This window comes from Delphinapterus leucas, chromosome 18, assembly GCF_059928025.1.
Source record: "Delphinapterus leucas isolate spDelLeu-1000000601 "Yukka" chromosome 18, BTC_Dleu_Yukka2, whole genome shotgun sequence".
Taxonomy (NCBI): Eukaryota; Metazoa; Chordata; class Mammalia; order Artiodactyla; family Monodontidae; genus Delphinapterus; species Delphinapterus leucas.
The window spans coordinates 11142911-11160365 of NC_143146.1; the positions used below are offsets into that span (position 1 = coordinate 11142911).

A 17455-nucleotide genomic window follows, 5' to 3' on the forward strand; every position below is an offset into this window, starting at 1 on the left:
AAAATGATTATTTTATTGGATCAATTCTAACTTGTGGTCCTTTCAAAGAAACTGAGGCACCCATGTGGAGTGCGTTCTGGACCGGAAGGAGAACTTCTGCTTAAAGGATATCGTTTATTTAGCCGCTTCCCTCTGGAGAGATGCTGTTTGGCCTGCCCTGCCACTGTTATCTCCGAAAAGCAAAAGTTAGAATCGCTGCCCGATGTTTTTTGCCCCCCGGTAGATCTAATTGGAAGTGGCAGATCTAGAACCGATGAGCAGTGAGATTACACTTCGAGCCAACTCCTTTGAACCATGTTGAAAAGGATCCCATGAGCTAAAAAGTCGAGGTAAAACGGTTCCTTTGGGGAAAGATTTTTTTTTACTTCACCTGGTGTTTTGCAACCAATAGGATTTTAATATCCTTCCTCATTCCATCTACTGTCTGTGCGCCCTCTGTGAGCGCTCGGCAGATTGAGTGTCCTTCCCAAATAAGAAGTTTCTAGTAACACCTCTACGAGTAGGATGACGGTCATACATCTGTTCACCCTCCTCCCCCAGTCAGCAGCCCGGAGCTCTTCCAAAGGAAGGGACGCTGCATGCAGTGAGCGAAGGCTTTTGAATTTGGGGGCTCCCCCCGCCTTTTGCTCCCCGGGGGGTCCCCAGCTCAGAGCCTCCAGGCGCCCTTCGGCCGCGTGCCGGCGCACGTTCCCCGCAAGGCGCGTCAAGGGAACGCGGGACGCCGCGCGCGCAGGCCCGGAGCAAACTTTCTGCAAGTGCAACTTGGGAATCCCTGGGGAGGCGGGGACGCAGGGCTCGGGGAGAGGAAGGGGCGCGAAGCGAAAGCGAAGGCGGCCAGGAGCAGAGGGGCGGATGCCCGCTGAGCCTGAAAGGGAGCCAATCGGTCAGCCGCGGCTGCTGCCAATCACGCGGCTCCCTCCAATCCCACCCTTGCTATTTCCAAAATCTCGGTCCCACTGCGCAGCTCAAATGTGGTGTTTGCTCTGCCAGTCGCTGGAGGACAGAGTGGGAACGGGAATAAGCAGAGTTCGGAGGCTAGGACAAAGAAGTTAAAGAGCGCCTAACATATACATGTTTTTGAAGGCGGGCAGAGGGAAAAAAGTCCCCCCAGTGAGGGCCTATGAGTCTGACTGTGTAGTTCTGATGGAGACCCCTTTGAGCAAGAGGAACCCGCCAGCGCTGAGATTAGCGGATTTGGCAACAGCTCAGGCCAGGCCACTTCAGAATATGACAGGCTTCCCGGCGCTGGCCAGCGCGGCCGCCCACTCCCAACTCCGCGCCGCAGCCGCGCACCTCCGCCCTCGGGACCTGGGCGCTGACCCCGGCGTGGCCATCACTCCGCTCGGACCCGAGCACATGGCCCAGGCGAGCGCGTTCGGCCTCAGCCCTCCCTCCCAGGCGCTCCCGGCACAGCCCGAGGCCCCAGCGGCCGCCGCCCGCGCTGCAGCCTCGGTCTCGCACCCGGGCGCCGGCACCTACCCTGGCGGCGGGGGCAGCGGTAGCGTGCAGTCCTCCGCGCCCGCGCCCCCGCCCCCAGCCCCTCCTCTTCCTCCCTCCCTTTCACCCCCTCCCCCTCCTCTTGGCCTCTCGGGCTACACCACCACCAACAGTGGCGGCGGCGGCAGCAGCGGCAAAGGCCACAGCAGGGACTTCGTCCTCCGGAGGGACCTTTCCGCCACGGCCCCCGCGGCGGCCATGCACGGGGCCCCGCTCGGAGGGGAGCAGCGGTCCGGCACCGGCTCCCCCCAGCACTCGGCCCCGCCTCCCCACTCGGCCGGCATGTTCATCTCGGCCAGCGGCACCTACGCTGGCCCGGACGGCAGCGGCGGCGGGGGCCCGGCGCTCTTTCCCTCGCTGCACGACACGCCGGGACGCCCCGGCGGCCACCCGCACCCGCTCAACGGCCAGATGCGCCTGGGGCTGGCGGCAGCGGCGGCAGCCGCGGCGGCTGAGCTGTACGGCCGCGGGGAGCCGCCCTTCGCGCCGCGCTCGGGGGATGCGCACTACGGTGCGGTGGCGGCCGCTGCAGCCGCCGCCCTGCATGGCTACGGAGCCGTGAACTTAAACCTGAACCTGGCGGCGGCGGCTGCTGCCGCGGCGGCCGGACCCGGGCCCCACCTGCAACACCACGCGCCGCCCCCGGCGCCGCCACCGCCGCCCGCGCCCGCGCAGCACCCGCACCAGCACCACCCCCACCTCCCAGGGGCGGCCGGGGCCTTCCTGCGCTACATGCGGCAGCCAATCAAGCAGGAGCTCATCTGCAAGTGGATCGACCCCGAGGAGCTGGCCGGGCCGCCGCCGCCCCCGCCCCCGGCCGGCGGCGCCAAGCCCTGCTCCAAAACTTTCGGCACCATGCACGAGCTGGTGAACCACGTCACGGTGGAGCACGTGGGCGGCCCCGAGCAAAGCAGCCACGTCTGCTTCTGGGAGGACTGTCCGCGCGAGGGCAAGCCCTTCAAGGCCAAATACAAGCTCATCAACCACATCCGCGTGCACACCGGCGAGAAGCCCTTTCCCTGCCCCTTCCCGGGCTGCGGCAAGGTCTTCGCGCGCTCCGAGAACCTCAAGATCCACAAGCGCACTCATACAGGTGGGTGTCTGTCCCCGGCCGCGCCGCCGCCGCCGCCTCCCGCGCCGCCGCCGCTTCTGCCGCTGCTTCTCTTCCTCCTCCTCCTGCTCGCCTTAATTTTTCCCTCCTTCTGCTGCTTCTCTTCGCATACGTATAACCCGGACATGTGACTTCTTTTTTTTCTCTCCCCCCTTTTTTTCTATGAATAAGTAATTCGATAGCACACACAGGCCCCGCGCTGGGTTCCCACACGGTGGAGTCTCCAGCGCTCCCGCAGCCCCTCCGCCGGGACCGGCAACGCGCTCCAGCCGCCGCCGCCGCCGCCCCGGAGCAGAAGCAGCCGCCGCCGGAGCAGGAAGGCGCCCAGGACGGTCGGCAGCCCCCTTCCGCCCGGCCCCGGGAACTTGGGGAGGGCGATGGGGAAGGAGGGCCGGAGCCGCCCCGGCGGCTCTTCCCTCCCCATCGGATGTCAGACCCCGCGCGGTCGCCGTGCTCCAAAGAGCGGGCGTGCGAGGGGCGCGTGGGATTTGTTGCGGTATTGGGGCCGCGAGGCCTAGCTCGGTGTGGCCCCTCCTGGAGGGGAGAGGGGGCCCTGTCCCTCCGGGGAGGGGTGCAAAATGCGAAAGTAATGCGCCCTCGGGCTTCCGGGGACCTTCCCCCTACACACACCCGCCCACCGTTACACACCCCCACAGTACACCTTCATGTGCACACACACATCACACGAACAACTTCACACACCCATATTCCCTCATACACCCCTCCCTCATTTCTGGAACGTCCTTGTGCCCTGATGACACAATCACACTCATTTACACACCTTCATCTACACCTATACGCACACGCGCCGTCACACAGTTTATCACACATGCCCTAGAGGGTGCTGGAGAAATTGGGTTTTGTCCATTTAAAGGAAGGTTCTCCTTGGAGGAGGACAGGGCGAGCTGCAGAGTCTCCAGCGGTCGTTGGGGCCTACCCCCCCCGTGGGACTTGGAAGGAGCCCCCGGCACTCTGGGGAGCCCTCCCGCCCCCACCCCGAGCCCTGCCGTAGGGGGTGCCACGTCCGCGGCCTGGGGCGTGGGATGTCGCCTGTGGGCCGTGTGGCCCTTGGAACAGACGAGCGCGCTGGGCAGAAGCGCTGATGAGCGCGAGCGCAGTCGGGATTTATAGGGACAGACAATATTACCCCTCGGAGGACACTTAAGTAGAGTTTACATTCAGTAATTACTTGGCTGATTTATCGGCGCGGCGACGACGAGGAGGCAGCGCCGGGCGTGGGCCGCAACGCCTGGCCAGCGGCCGGGGCCGAGGCCACTGGCGGAGGGGTGAGGGGGATCTGCGTGAGAAGCCGGGTCCAGGGACCCGAGGCTGGAGCCCCGGGCCTTGCTTCTGTCGCCGGTACCTGACAGGCCTCCTGCGGACTGGCTCGCTGACCGGCTGGGAGCGCGTTTTCCCCCGAGTTCCGTTTGCCAGCCCCTTCTCTAATCGGGATCAGTCCGACTTAATGATTTTGCCAAAAGGAAGCGTCCCGCAAGGCTCTCGTAAAAACTCCCTGGCCCGCTAAGCCAGCTGCTGGCCCCCGTGCCCAGCACTTGCCGACGGGACAGGGGCCTGGGGCTGTGAGCGGGGCGCGCGGGGCGCGGAAAGTGAAGCCGCCCCCAAAGGGAGCCCCTAAAAGCGGAGACCGCGACCTCGGGCCCTTCCCGCCTTTCCAGGCCTCGGAGGGGAGTAGATCATCCCTTGGCGGGCAGGGGGCTGCCCGGAGCTGAGGGCCGTTTCCGCCCGGGTCAGGCAAGGAACTGGAAATTGACTGCGCGGCAGCTGACCGGGTGTCGGCTCTCCGGCCCCCGGGGGCAGGCAGCCTCCCGCCCCCCTCGAGGGCGGGCCCCAAGGGGGCGTGCGCGCGTGCTGCTGAGGGCGGAGACCCGGGCGCCGAGGGAACCCGGGGCCGTTTTGTTTTCGGGTTCCTTGTGCGCAAGGTTGCATTCTCGCCTGGCTCGCGGCGGCTACGTGGGCCTCGCCGGGTCCCTCGGGCAGGGATGGGAGCGCCCTCGCGTTGATGCTCAAACCCGCGCCGGGTGTTTTGGGCCGTCCCTGGGCTGCTAAGCCACGGAGCACTGTGTCCAGAGAAAGGCCAGGCCGGGCTCCCTGCCCCATCACAAGGCTCTCCCTTTTTGGGGGTTACCCGGGATCCCGGAACGGCTTGATCAAAGGGAATAATCCTCGGCCACTCCTGAAGGCCCATTTCCTGACCCACGTGTCCCCAATTCCATTTATAACCTTCCTCTGGGCTGGACTCGAGTTCTCACACGTAGCTTCCCTCACTCTCTAAAACTCTGTAAGTAGTTAAATTCTGACGTGACCCCTCTGTCAGAATCTGAAATGTAAACATTAGGGTCTCTCACCCTTTCTAGGCAGGGAGAATTTGCTAACTGCCCCCCTCCCCGTACGTAGGCCCCCCTGAATAAAATAGGCAATTCTATCACCCTTTCCCTTTTTTCTACTTTCTTCTTCCATCTCTCCTTTATCCCTGCTTTTCTACCTTTCTTTCCACTCCGTATCTCCCTTTTCTGGGTCTGATTCTTACACACACACACACACACACACACACACCCCGTACGCGGGCCTCTCACTGTTGTGGCCTCTCCTGTTGCCGAGCACAGGCTCCAGACGCGCAGGCTCAGCGGCCATGGCTCACAGGCCCAGCCGCTCCGCGGCATGTGGGATCTTCCCGGACCGGGGCACGAACCTGTGTCCCCTGCATCGGCAGGCGGACTCTCAACCACTGTGCCACCCGGGAAGCCCCTGGGTCTGATTCTTAATGTTTCTCTTTCAACATGTGCAGTGGTGGAGCCAGCAATGTCCAAGTCGTTTATTCTGCACAATCCAAGATACTTGGCTTGTGCAGAAACATGAGAATTCTAAAAAGCAACATTGCACATTTGCATAGGGTGAATAAAATTACTTAAACCTCCATGTTGAAGAAAAGCTGATTATAATTTTTTTTGGAAGAATGCTATATTAAATTAGTATTATCCAACTTAAAGTGGAATGTAGAAATCGGGACAAATAACCACTGTTTTGATAAAACTCGGTTAACTGTTTTTGTTGCAGCCCCTCTACAGAGAATTTTTAAAGGTTACGATTATCATTACATTATGTTGTGTTTTTCCCTCTCTTCATGGCCCAAGGCAGGAGGTATATTAAATAATATAAATATATTATAAATATTAAATGATAATATTTAATTTTGCTTTTAAGCAATATTTCCAGGTAGTATATGTTATATTCCAGGCATCTGAATACTTTTCAGATGTGCTAACGTACTCTGGCATTGAAGCAATTAGCATTGATGAAATTAAAAAAGAGAAAATTACACTGAAATATTTGTACAGGAAAGTCCACCACAGAAATTTATGTACACTAAGCTTTCTTAATAGTTGTTTGGCTTTTTAAGAAATAAATTGTCAAAAACCAAGGAAAAGACCATATCTTGTGTGTCACCAGAGTAGCTGCTGAAATGTAGAGAAATTCAACTCTATTTTTTAAATCATTTAAATATAAGGAATATATTTATTATACCACAATATGTATGAGATAACATGTTCAGTTATGGACTCAAATACATCAAGTTCATGGATACTAAGGGGAGGGGGGAAAATTCATAGTTACCTGCTGTCTTCCTGTTTCTGCTTTTTAATACCAAGGTGTAGTGTGGCTGCATATCTGCTCGTCTTACTGAGCATTTCCACTACCTGGACCTGGGGCCTTGTGTTGAAAGGCCCTGTGCTCCTGGGGTGGGTAGGGCAGCTTAAAGGGGCAATGGGCCCAGAGACTCTGGTAAACAGTCGATCATTTTTGGTTGTTAAACAATGTTAGAATAAGAAGTCTGCTTATGCCATCAGGGGATGCCAGGTTCTGGCTGAGGCTTGTAGTCTTTATTAACGTTTGTTAAGGTTCTGTTCCTCTAGGGTCTCAACTGCCCAGCAAGTTGTGAGGAAAGCTGGTAGAACGAAGAGGGCAACAGCCTATTCTCTGCCCAGCTAGGCTTATAAAAAAAATCTAGTGGTGGGATCATGTTTTTCACAGATGTCTTTATTTCTGGAGAGAACAGGATTTTGGTGTATTTCCTTTCCTTTCCCATCAGTGAAATCCTGGGGAACACTCTGAAACAAAATGCCATTATTATAATTTTACTGCATCACCCCCAGTTTACTTTTAATTGAGAATATGTGTTTATCTTTTTTCTCTTTTTCTTACGGTCTTCACCCAAGCTGTGGCTTTGGAAGTATTTTATCAGCATTTATCTTGACAGGGGATCGGCTTGAATTTTTGTGTGTATAGACCCTGAGGGGAACAAGGATGTGGGAATATGGGTCCTAGCTGGATTTCAGTGTTAGAGCCTGGACCATGCTCTAGCCATTCTCACTTCGACCCCTATGGTACTTCGGGGTTGACATCCAGCCTCTCGCAAGCCCAGGTCCAAGGAGAGCCTCCAGGCCAGGGGACACCAGGCCCATCCCCGCAGTATCCCTTCCCTGTTGCATCCTGGAACATGGGAATTAGGAGTTAGACTGGGAGTTGGTCTTCAGGAGGATGGGAAGATGCATCCTCATGTCTGCTCTAAGATTTCTCTCTCAAGTGAGAGGTCTCTGAAAAGCACTTGTTAACCTTTCCTATGTTTTATTGCAGGGGAAAAGCCTTTCAAATGTGAATTTGATGGCTGTGACAGGAAGTTTGCCAACAGCAGTGACCGAAAGAAACATTCCCACGTCCACACCAGCGACAAGCCCTACTACTGCAAGATCCGAGGCTGTGACAAATCCTACACCCACCCGAGCTCGCTGAGGAAGCACATGAAGATTCACTGCAAGTCCCCACCACCCTCTCCAGGAGCCCTGGGCTACTCATCGGTGGGGACTCCAGTGGGTGCCCCCTTGTCCCCTGTGCTGGACCCAACCAGGAGTCGCTCAAGCACTCTGTCCCCTCAGGTGACCAACCTCAATGAGTGGTACGTTTGCCAGCCCAGTGGGGTCCCCAGTCACCTCCACACCCCTTCCAGCAGTGGAACCACTTCTGAGTCTGACGACGAGGAGATGTACCGGAACTCTGAAGGCGTGCGGACCATACATTAGATTTTATTAGTAATAATAATAATAAGTACAATAATAAGTGGGAGCCCTTGGACCGTATCCTAACCTGAGACAATGCCGAGGCTGAGACAAACTCGTGACTCAGACTTGCCACCGGGTCTAATTAGCCCTATTTATTCAGTATGAAACCCTATGGTGTTTGTACATTTAATTAATTTAATTAAGATATTTGGGTTTTTTTTTCCCCTTAGAAAACAAACAAACAAAAAAACCCAACCAAGCTGGACTTGTGTGTTGCAGGGGCACAGGACTGAGAGCAGGTTGTACCACATGGAAAATGAATGGAGAGATTAGTGAATCAAGACACACACTGCCAATGCCATATATATAGTTTTTACAAGGGTGAGAGAAAGAGCATTAAGTCAGAACTCAACACAGCACCAAGGCCCTTTGCATTTCCTGGAGTGCCTCACGAACGCCTTTGACACCATCATGGGCTTCTCTGGAGCCTCTCTGCCTCCTGCTTGGGCCCTAATTCTGCAAAGGCCTCTTGATTGTAAACCACACACGTGCTGCATTGCCAACAGATCTTGGACTGTACCTGTGTCCAAAAATATTTGTAAAAACCCTTTAAGTTCTAATACTTGTAATTTTTAATTTCCACTCTTTTATTACTGATCTCACCTTAACACAGTATTTTTATACAGGATTACTTCTTCAGTACCCTGCTTGTATGGTTTTTTTTTAAAAAAAGATGCAGCAACCTAGTATATCTCCATATATTGTGCTACCGTGATTGTTCCAGCAACAGTGGAGAGAAGAAAAAGCTGCTGCGGTAGACAACTGTGAAACTGTGATATTTTATAAAATAGAAGAAATTCAAGTGCTTTCTTTTTCCTCTTTTTTTTTTTTTTCATCTGGAATCTCAGAGCCTGCCTCTTTACTCTGTCCAAACTTCTTATGTAATAAAGAGATTATGTTTTAGATCATAAGTTCTTTGGGATGCCAAAATTAACAGGCAAGTGTAAGGAGGTGTGATGTTGGCAACATGCCTATTTTGGGGGGAAGGCTGTTGTTTTACAAACAGGGCAATCCCTCTTTTATACTGTTGTATCGACCTTTTAAAAAATCTTTACTTTTCAGTGCTGGAAGTTGCATTTTAATGCATTTTCTTCCACCTGAGCACTCGGAACTCTGTCCCACTTGCAAATGACAACGTATGATTTACATGAAAAGAGGAGAGGGAGTTGCTATACATATTAAAAATTTTAAAAGGTTTATAGTTACCACCAAACACTGATGGATGTGTGACCTTTGCCAGAGCTGTCAAGCTAGGACACAAAAGGTCAAGGACCTAGGACAGTAACTCTTAGTTTATTTTCGGTTGGTACAACAAATCTCGTGTGCAAAACGTAGTCCATCATAAACATGATACAGATATACTAAAGAGCACTAATTTATCCTCAGAGACCCTGAAGACACCCCCTTCCCAGGGTTTGTAGAAATTTGTTTTGTGTGCTGTCAGTGGTTGATGTACTCTTGTTGTTAATAACTTGTATGGGAACACTGTTTGTACAGTTGAATTAATTTATTTTCAGACACCATCCTTTTTTTTTCCTGGAAGAGTTCAAAGCACACCAAAGAATTATATTATACATTTTGGTGAAAGACTGTCATTTATGATCTACGATTTATTTTAAAAAAAAGAAAGAAAATGGGAAAATATATTTTTAAGCTTACTTGAATGAACAACGTAATGTGAAAACCAGGACTCTTCCTGCATGTCTCTTTTGCATTGTGTTGATGAGATTATATATAGTTTATAGATATATTCTATTACTAGTACAGTGCATGGTGCTGTCACTTTGAAAGCCTTTCAATGTTGTCTTCAGATTGTTACAGTGAATATGAAACATGCAGACCCTCCTTTATAAAGAAAAAGACCATAAAACTTGAATATAAAATAATTCTACATTTTTAAAGTTTATTTGATTTTCATATTCACTTTCAAAGCTCTTTCAAATAGACAAAATAAGATGAGGTATGAACTTCGGGGGGATAATTTATGTATCGTAAACTTATTCGAACAAAATATTCCTGATTTATAATTTGTTTTATTTATACAACTTTTTCAGTGGTAGTTTGCACTATTCTTTATTATGCTACAGGTTTATTTATTATGAAACAAAGGAATATGTATTTTATGTATTTTGCCATGCATTGGTTAACCCTCTGCCACAGATTTATTGGTTCCTGATACACCTAAAATAAAAACATAAAATGTGTACCTCCAATAGAAAGCAAGAATAATTATGAAGTAAAAAATTTAATAAAGGTATTCTTCATATGTATTGCTTATGTTTTACGTGATGGCACATCCCTGCCATTCTCTTCCAGACAGAACAGGTTGCTCACGTAGTAATCAGAAGGTTCTCTTCCCTCGATCTCTTTATTTCTTCACCCTCCCCAAGCAATGAAATACTTTAACAGCTTGGTCTAATTTACAATCTAATCTAGAAAGTACAGTATATTTATGAAGACTAAGCCCTGCAGGTTGCACAGAATGGTAGCATTCATTTGTTAAGATTAGTAATGTCCTTAGTGATCCTAATCAGTGGAGAGCTGAAAAGCAAATTTTAGTATTTCTTTGCTGCCCAGCCTCTAAAGAAAAAGGGTAAAAAAGAACGAGGAAAAGATAGAGAAAGGGACAGTGAGACGTTTCCAGACACAAAGAAGATGAAAGCAGAATCAAGAGCTAAGATGGGTATGGAGTTAAACACATCCTGAGTGAAGTTGCGTAGTGGGCATCAAACACCTCGTGTATCAGGTGATAGGATCAGAACCCAATTTTACTGTGGTTTATTTGGAAGTTGAGTGGAGATAAGTAACTTAGCGTTTTGGGGCAGGTGTTAAGGAGAAATGAGCTTCATGGCAACAAAATGCCCAAGTGGCTTAAAGTAATGCCATTGGCTATCCACATAAACAAGGCTGAACACTTGCTTGTTTTTAGGTCGGCTGATACAAAGCTGATAAAAGGCAAGTAGTTAAAAACAACTGGTAGTGATGTCAATAAACAGTTCTCCAAAGGGTTATAGCAGTTTTTTAAAGTCAGGTTTGTTAAATGTAGTAAAGGTGAAACAGGTTGCAAAGGGTTGTTTGAAGCCAGGTGACAATAACCAGCACACGAAGGAGAAAAACACTCGTAAACGAAGGCCCCAATCAATGGGAAGACTTACAGCTCTCTAATGAAGATTCTCGTGAAAAGAAGGGTGACACAAAGCCACCAAGACATGAATCATTCATGGGAAATATAAAAGATATCTGACAATGAGCAGAACCTTGTATAGCGTGTATAAAACAAGTTTCCCCTTCTTATTTTCTGCTTTAAAACGCACAATCTCCCACTCCCAGCCTTCTCTGTCCAGAGTCTATAGAGTTAAAATTGACCACTGCTCGTCCTGCGCCACTTCAAAGTAATTTAGTCCAGAACGGAAGGCTTGGCGCTTGGACAATCTTCATGGTGTGTTAAGATTTCTATGGCAATTGGCAAGCAAGACGTTCCCATCTGAATATGTCTCAAAGAAAGCCACTTATTGACACTAAGTTGGCTATCATCAAAGACTTCATCTTCCTAGGCAAAATGTGGCCCTTGGGGCCCTTGCAAACACTGTTTAAATCATCTACCTTTGTTTTCCAGGCTGGGAGGATCTTCAAACACATGATTGTTTGTAGTTTATGTATATTTTCCCCCATTCAGGATGTTCTTTGGTAAAACTAATGCTCCTAAAATCTAAAGTATTGAGAAAGAACTTGAGGGTGGGAATTATATTCTTATAAGGAGTTGGAGATGGCCACACAAGAGGGATAGCCCTGGAGACAGGAAAAGAGGAGGCCCAAACTCCTTGAAAGCTAAGGCCCAATTATCTGTGACATTGCAATTTTGCCATTTATATATTGTATTTTGTGGAAGCTTTTGGAAACCACAGTGGTTCTGTCTCTCTATCTGTCTATCTCCCTATGTATCTGTCTGTCTATTATCTATCAGTGTATCTGCCTATCTCTACCTCTGTGAAAGGGGACAAGAGATGTTCACCTGAAGTATTTGTTATTCCAGTTTGGCTAGGAAGTACAACTGGGGAGGGGGCTGCGGAGACAATCTGATTTCTCAAGTGACCACTTTAAGTCAGAGGAAAGGAAAGCTGAACACGGGAAACAAAACAATCCAGACACATAGTAATACTTTCAGCCTGTCACATCACACTGCCCGCTGGCCCAAACACCTACCCGTAGTCTACCAAAATAGACTCATGTCCAGGAAACCCACCCTTCCAGGGCTGTAGGGTTGGAGAAGGAGGCCCACGGTGAGACGACCATGGGGTTGCCAGCACACTTGCCCTCCCGTGAACAAAAACTCACAGCAACTCATGCTCTGTCGTCCCCACCCCTACGCCCACGCACAAACACTCAGGAGCACACATTCACACACACCGCGAGTGCCTAATCCGGCACGGAGAAGTTCAAAGGCATGTTCTTTGAAATTCAAAGTACTGCTTTTATGGTACATCCACACGGAGCGTAGGCATTGCTATGGCAATGGGCAGGGCCAGGGGAGTCTCTGGCAGAGGGTCCGCAGTGATTCGAGACACTCTATTAAGATACAGTTGCAGTGACCCTTCCTTTCACGTCAAGTTAGCTCAGTCGATTTTCACCTGATCAGAAATATATATTACATATCACATTACATAGATGTAATAGTATATGTATTACGTGAAATACATGTGTATGTCCTTCCATCCACTTTTTGTTAAGATTCCCCCTCAGAACCTCCCAGCTTGAGAGAAAGGAGAAAGAATGACGAGAGGAGGAGAGAAAGGCGAGTGGGGATGGGGGTCAGTGATGGCAGAAGAGGGGGGAGAGGGGCAGGAGCGCCCCAGCCCCAGTTCCTCTTCCTTCTCTCCCCACCTAAGTACTTTTATTTGCAGAGCGATTGTTCTTTGTTTATTTAATACAAGTACTGTGTGAATGGTGAAAAATAAACACGATGAAAAATAACCAAACAGATGATTCCTCCGAGTGAAAAAGCCCGGACTTAATAAAAGTGCGAAGCAGTCACCGCTGAATGAGAAACCCTTTGAAGTGGAACTTATTATAGGAGGAATACTTCGGGGTTGCCTTAACGACGCCGCTGAATCGAACGCGCTCGCCTTTGTCAGCGATTTGTTCTCCTTTGCTGGGGTGCCCGGAGAAATTACTTACATGGGCTGCCTTAACATGCAGCCTGCAAATCAGTAACTTTGCAGCTCAGACTTGCAGACGCCACTAGGCAACGGACAAAAAGAAGTCAGGGGGAACGCACCAAGCTTTCACGCCGAGTCTCCGGGGATGGGGGAGCACGGGCGTGTTGGGGACGGCAGATAAGAAGTTGTCTTACAACTGGTCCCCCGCCCCTCACCGGGGCTCCCCACCCGCACGCCGACCCGCGAGCCTGGGCCGGGGCCTCGGCCGCCCGGCTTCTCTCGGAGGCAGGGGAGGCCCCGGTCTCTCCAGGGCTCTCCAGTGAGGGGCGCTCTTCCGTGCGCTGGCCGGCCGCGGGACGTTCCCAGCAGCCCCGGCCATATTTAATAAGGGTCGTTTATCACCCAGGCGCTTTGAAGGGTCGCCTCCAGCCCTGTGCCCATTAGAAAGGCGGAGGTGACATTTAAACTCCGTTTTCAAGGATCGCGGGGGGATTTCCATGAAAAGGCAACTCGTTTGTCTTATGAGCCTGGAAACAACTCCCTTCTCGCTCCTTTTGACCACATGGCATAACTCAAAAACAATAGTTCAAAAGTGAAATGGCATCGTGGTGTTCACTCGGAGACAGGCCCCCATCTAGCACCAGAGAAAAGAGGTAGTCCGCAAGACAATGTGCTTTTTGTGTCCGACTCTGTCACAAGAACTGTGTTGTTTGCTTTGGGGGCTGCGCCTGTTATACTTGCCTGAAAGTGCTTGTGTTAAACAAGAGTTATAAGTCATCCAAAACAACAAACATTTTGATTTTCTTTGCCTAAAGGGCTTTCCCTGGCTATGGGCACCGTGAAAAAATAATGTCCTTGCTGAGAAAGGAACACCAGTAGTAGCATTAGAAGCGGGCGCATTAAATATTGAATGACACGGGGAAAAAGAGCTTGTCGAGGGGCACTCAGCCTTAAAGTCTTTCTTCAACTTTGTCTTCGGTGGCTGCTGGACTAGTTAAGATGGTATTAATTAAGGCCGCTTCGGATGCCGCCGAGCCCGCCGGCCCCTCGGCCGCGCTCGGTCAATGGGCCTGTGTTCCCGCTCTCTGCTCACGCGTTGGCTGAGCCGAGTGCAAATGTCACTTCTCATTTGGAGGCTGAAGAGAAGGGCCCATCCTGCATTAAGGGCAGCAGGATGCAGGCAGCAGCAGGCGTTAAAGAAATACCAGGGGCTGGGGTGAGGGGAGGGGAGGCGGGAACAAAATGGGAACATCTGCCCTGGGCCGGGGAGGAGAGCCCGCCGGCGTGCACTGCTTTGGGCACATTTTGGATAGTACTGTTTAGCAAACAAGGGCCACGCGGGACTCGCTGGGCTGGAACACCCACTCTGTTTCGTCTGCTTCTGCGTGGGGACAATTTAAACCCCAGCCCTGCAAAAATCTATTAGGTAGTCTGGCGGGGCGTTATTTTACAAAGGGAGTAGCTTCTACAAAGAAAGACAAAGGCTTGGCGCAAACCGGCTTCTTTCCTGGCTTCCTCCAACCCCCTCATGTCCCTTCACAGATCACAAATAAAGCCCAATGGGCCTCAGCCAAGAACCTCCCATCCAATTTTACAGACGGTGAAACTGAGACCTCAGGCAAGACTCAGAGATTTTTGTCAGTTTCCCAGCGAAGAGTGGGAAGTTGAGACCTTCACTGAGACTGAAGACCCAGACAGGGGTGGAGCTCTGTTTAAGGGTGCCAACAACCACGCCAAAAGATCCCCTTCTCCCCAATTCCAAGCATTTGATTCAAAATCAAATGGAAGTTGGTTTCAGCAGCTGGAAATTCCTAACATTAAAAAAAAAGGAATGAAGCTTACTGCCAACTAACTGTGGCATAAATGCAATGCATGCTTTAAGAAACTCTATGCTAACTATCAATTCTTGATGAGGAGAGACAAGACTTGGCTGGATAGAAGGGTGCAGAATACGCTGGCTGATTGATTTCTGCAGCCAGAATCCCCCATGGGAGCCCCTGTCTCCTGGTGTGGAGTTCCAGATGGACATGGGCCTTCTCTTATCACAAGGTCCCTTGGAGGTGGGGAGAAACGCAGTCATATGCTGTTTCCTCTGTGTGTGTGTGTGTGTGTGTGTGTGTGTGTGTGTGTGTGAGACAGAGAGAGAGAAAGAGAGAGAGAGACAGATTGATCTGGACCCTTGCTGCCCCTACAGGGGTTTAGCACCCTTAACTCTAGATTCATTTGAATGTCTGATTCTCCTTCTCGGGATGTGTCCCCTCAAGGCTCCCTGGGCCTCCTGGATAAGGAGAGGTCACATTTCCCACCGAGAGCTGTCCTGCAGAAGCAGTTCCGGCCGGGCGGGGCTCTGTTAAGACAGGGGTTGGGGGTGGGTAGCTCGAATCTGTCTGCCTAGAGACTCGGGCCTGATGCCTACACCCTCCGCCCCATTGGGAGCTGGAGGTGTCGCTCTAGGGTGGGGAACCGCCTGGCGGGGTCTGGTCGCTGGCCGAAGTGGGCGGTGGGAAGAAGAGAGGGCTGTGCCAGAACGACCCCCGCCCCCTCCCGCAGCAGGTCTGCAAAACCTAAGACTGGGGCTCACATGCTCAGCCGCTGACCTGGGTGATCTTTCTTGCCTCTCTTTCTTCGGTCCCCTTCTCCCTGCCTCTACTATTTCTTTGCACGATCAGGCCCCAGGTCAGGGTAAGGGACGCAAAAACATGGCGTTTTGGCCCGGAACACACTGTCCAGCGCGCGCGCGCACACACACAGACACACTCACGCACAACTCACCCCCCCGCGCGCGCCCCCGCCCCAGCCCGTGCACTGGGCACACGCCCGGGCTCCAGGCACCTTGCCAAGAGCGCGCAAGCACCCTGCGTGGCACACTGGCTGAAGTTCCTGCACGAAGTGGCGGGGGTGGGGTGAGGAGGGGGGTGGGCGGCGGTGGACGCCGCCGACTGCTGGCGGGGCGCACAAGTTCAGTGCTCAACTTCCCGCTCTTAACGAGACCCGGGATCCCTTTGGAGAGGCCCTCGGGAGCTGGCGGCGGGGCTGGGAGTGGAGTGGGTAAGCTGGCCGGCGCGGGGCGCGGGCGGCGGGGCAAGAGGGCGCGACAGAAGGAGGGCGCGAGGGTGCCCGCGGCCGGCCGGGCGCTCCAAGAAGTCAGCGCGAGCAGCTGTGACTTCACCTATTAGCCCCGATGTCTTTCCGAGGAGCCTGGTGGAGTTAAACAGCCCACAATGGGCGCTCTGGGGCGCCTCCAGCCTGACCTCCACCCGGGTTTAATAGTTTCATAGGAACTTCATTAAATCAATTACTTAGTGAGCACATCATCATTTATTTGTAATTAGCAGCGAGGAGCGCGTTCTCTCCCCCAAGCCCGCGGCCCGGGTCCCAGCGGGGTTGGCGGAGTTGTGCAAGCACTTTTGTTTGCTCGAGTGTTGACTCCCGGCATTATTCGGCCCCGGTAATCTTTACGTCTTAATCTCGCATTCAGGGAGCGAAGGGAAAACAAACAGGGCGCAGGCCAGAGGCCAGCCCTGCGGTCCCAGCCGCGCGCACAGCACGGCCCTCGCTCGGCGCGCAGGGCGCGTCTCCGCGGCCCTCTCTCCTCCGGGCAGAGAGGGCGAGGGGCACCACGAGGGCAGCGGCGCTGAAGGGGAATGAGCCAGGCCAGGGGACTCAGGAGGAAAGTGGCGAAGGAAGAGGAAGTGAAGGAGCAAAAAGAGCGAACCGGGAGCAGGAAAGCATGTTTCGCAAAGCGCGCACAAAAAGAAAACGTCCAGGCTCGTGCGCGTGTGCCGGCGGCGTCGGAGGGGAAGCGCGTGTGTGCGTACGCAGGATGTGCGTGAAATCACATCCATTTCAGCTGCCAGGAGCTGGGCGGAGAGAGGGGAGCGCGAACAGGAGGTGCCGGCCTGGCGTGCGCGGAGGCAGCTCGATGGGTGTCCGGGCTGCAAAAGTGCTTTCATTTGGGGACTGCAGCCGCGGGCGCAGCTCCATCGCGGCCCACAAATTACGAGGGAGTGGTTAGCGAGCTGGGGGAGTTGCTGAAAGCCAGGCCAGAACCTGCGCGTGCGGAGCGACGCGAGCAATGGCCCCGCGAGGAGTCGTGATTCCTTCCGAGTGTCATCATCTTTCCCTCCACGCCGCAGCGCCAGCCAAGAGCCCGGTGGGTCATAGGATCCTCGGCGCCCGGGGCTGGAAACGTGGACGGTGCGTCCTTGCCCCAGCGCAGGGATTTCCGCTCCCAGTTGGAGAAGTCCCTCCCGCACAGGAAACGCTCAACTTCTGCGCGAGATCCCCGCGCAGGAAATGGGGGGCGGAGGAGGCGAGGGGTCACTGATGATCCGGCTCCGGTTCTCAGGAGCCGGCGAGTGTGCACAGCTGTGAGGTTAGGCACAGGCCCATGGGACCCCCTCTCCCCCCCACCCCAGGAGTGGGCTTCCAGAAGAAACAGTGATCCCAGAGGGTCCTTGAGGCTAGTCTCCTAGGTGGACCTCGTATCTGTGAACTTTTGAGGAGAGGGTCTTGAGTTTCTCCACTGGTTTTTGTGGCCAGGCCTGTTTGATTCA

General features: G+C 52.5%; 1 protein-coding gene across 1 annotated transcript; it reads left to right on the forward strand.

Moving 5' to 3' along the window:
• Nucleotides 1–781: 781 nt before the first annotated feature.
• ZIC5 (Zic family zinc finger 5) lies at nucleotides 782–7990 on the forward strand. Its single transcript, XM_022576845.3, has 2 exons — nucleotides 782–2590; nucleotides 7262–7990. Exons 1-2 carry the CDS (start codon nucleotides 1072–1074, stop codon nucleotides 7702–7704), a joined length of 1962 nt encoding a protein of 653 aa, XP_022432553.1. The 5' UTR covers nucleotides 782–1071; the 3' UTR covers nucleotides 7705–7990.
• Nucleotides 7991–17455: the final 9465 nt, after the last annotated feature.

Excerpts from the sequence above, each read along its gene's own strand:
- ZIC5 (XM_022576845.3), top strand. The coding sequence starts at position 1,072 with ATGTTTTTGAAGGCGGGCAGAGGGAAAAAAGTCCCCCCAGTGAGGGCC. Across the intron at positions 2,591-7,261 it reads CCACAAGCGCACTCATACAG|GGGAAAAGCCTTTCAAATGT; the intron begins GTGGGTGTCTGT and ends GTTTTATTGCAG.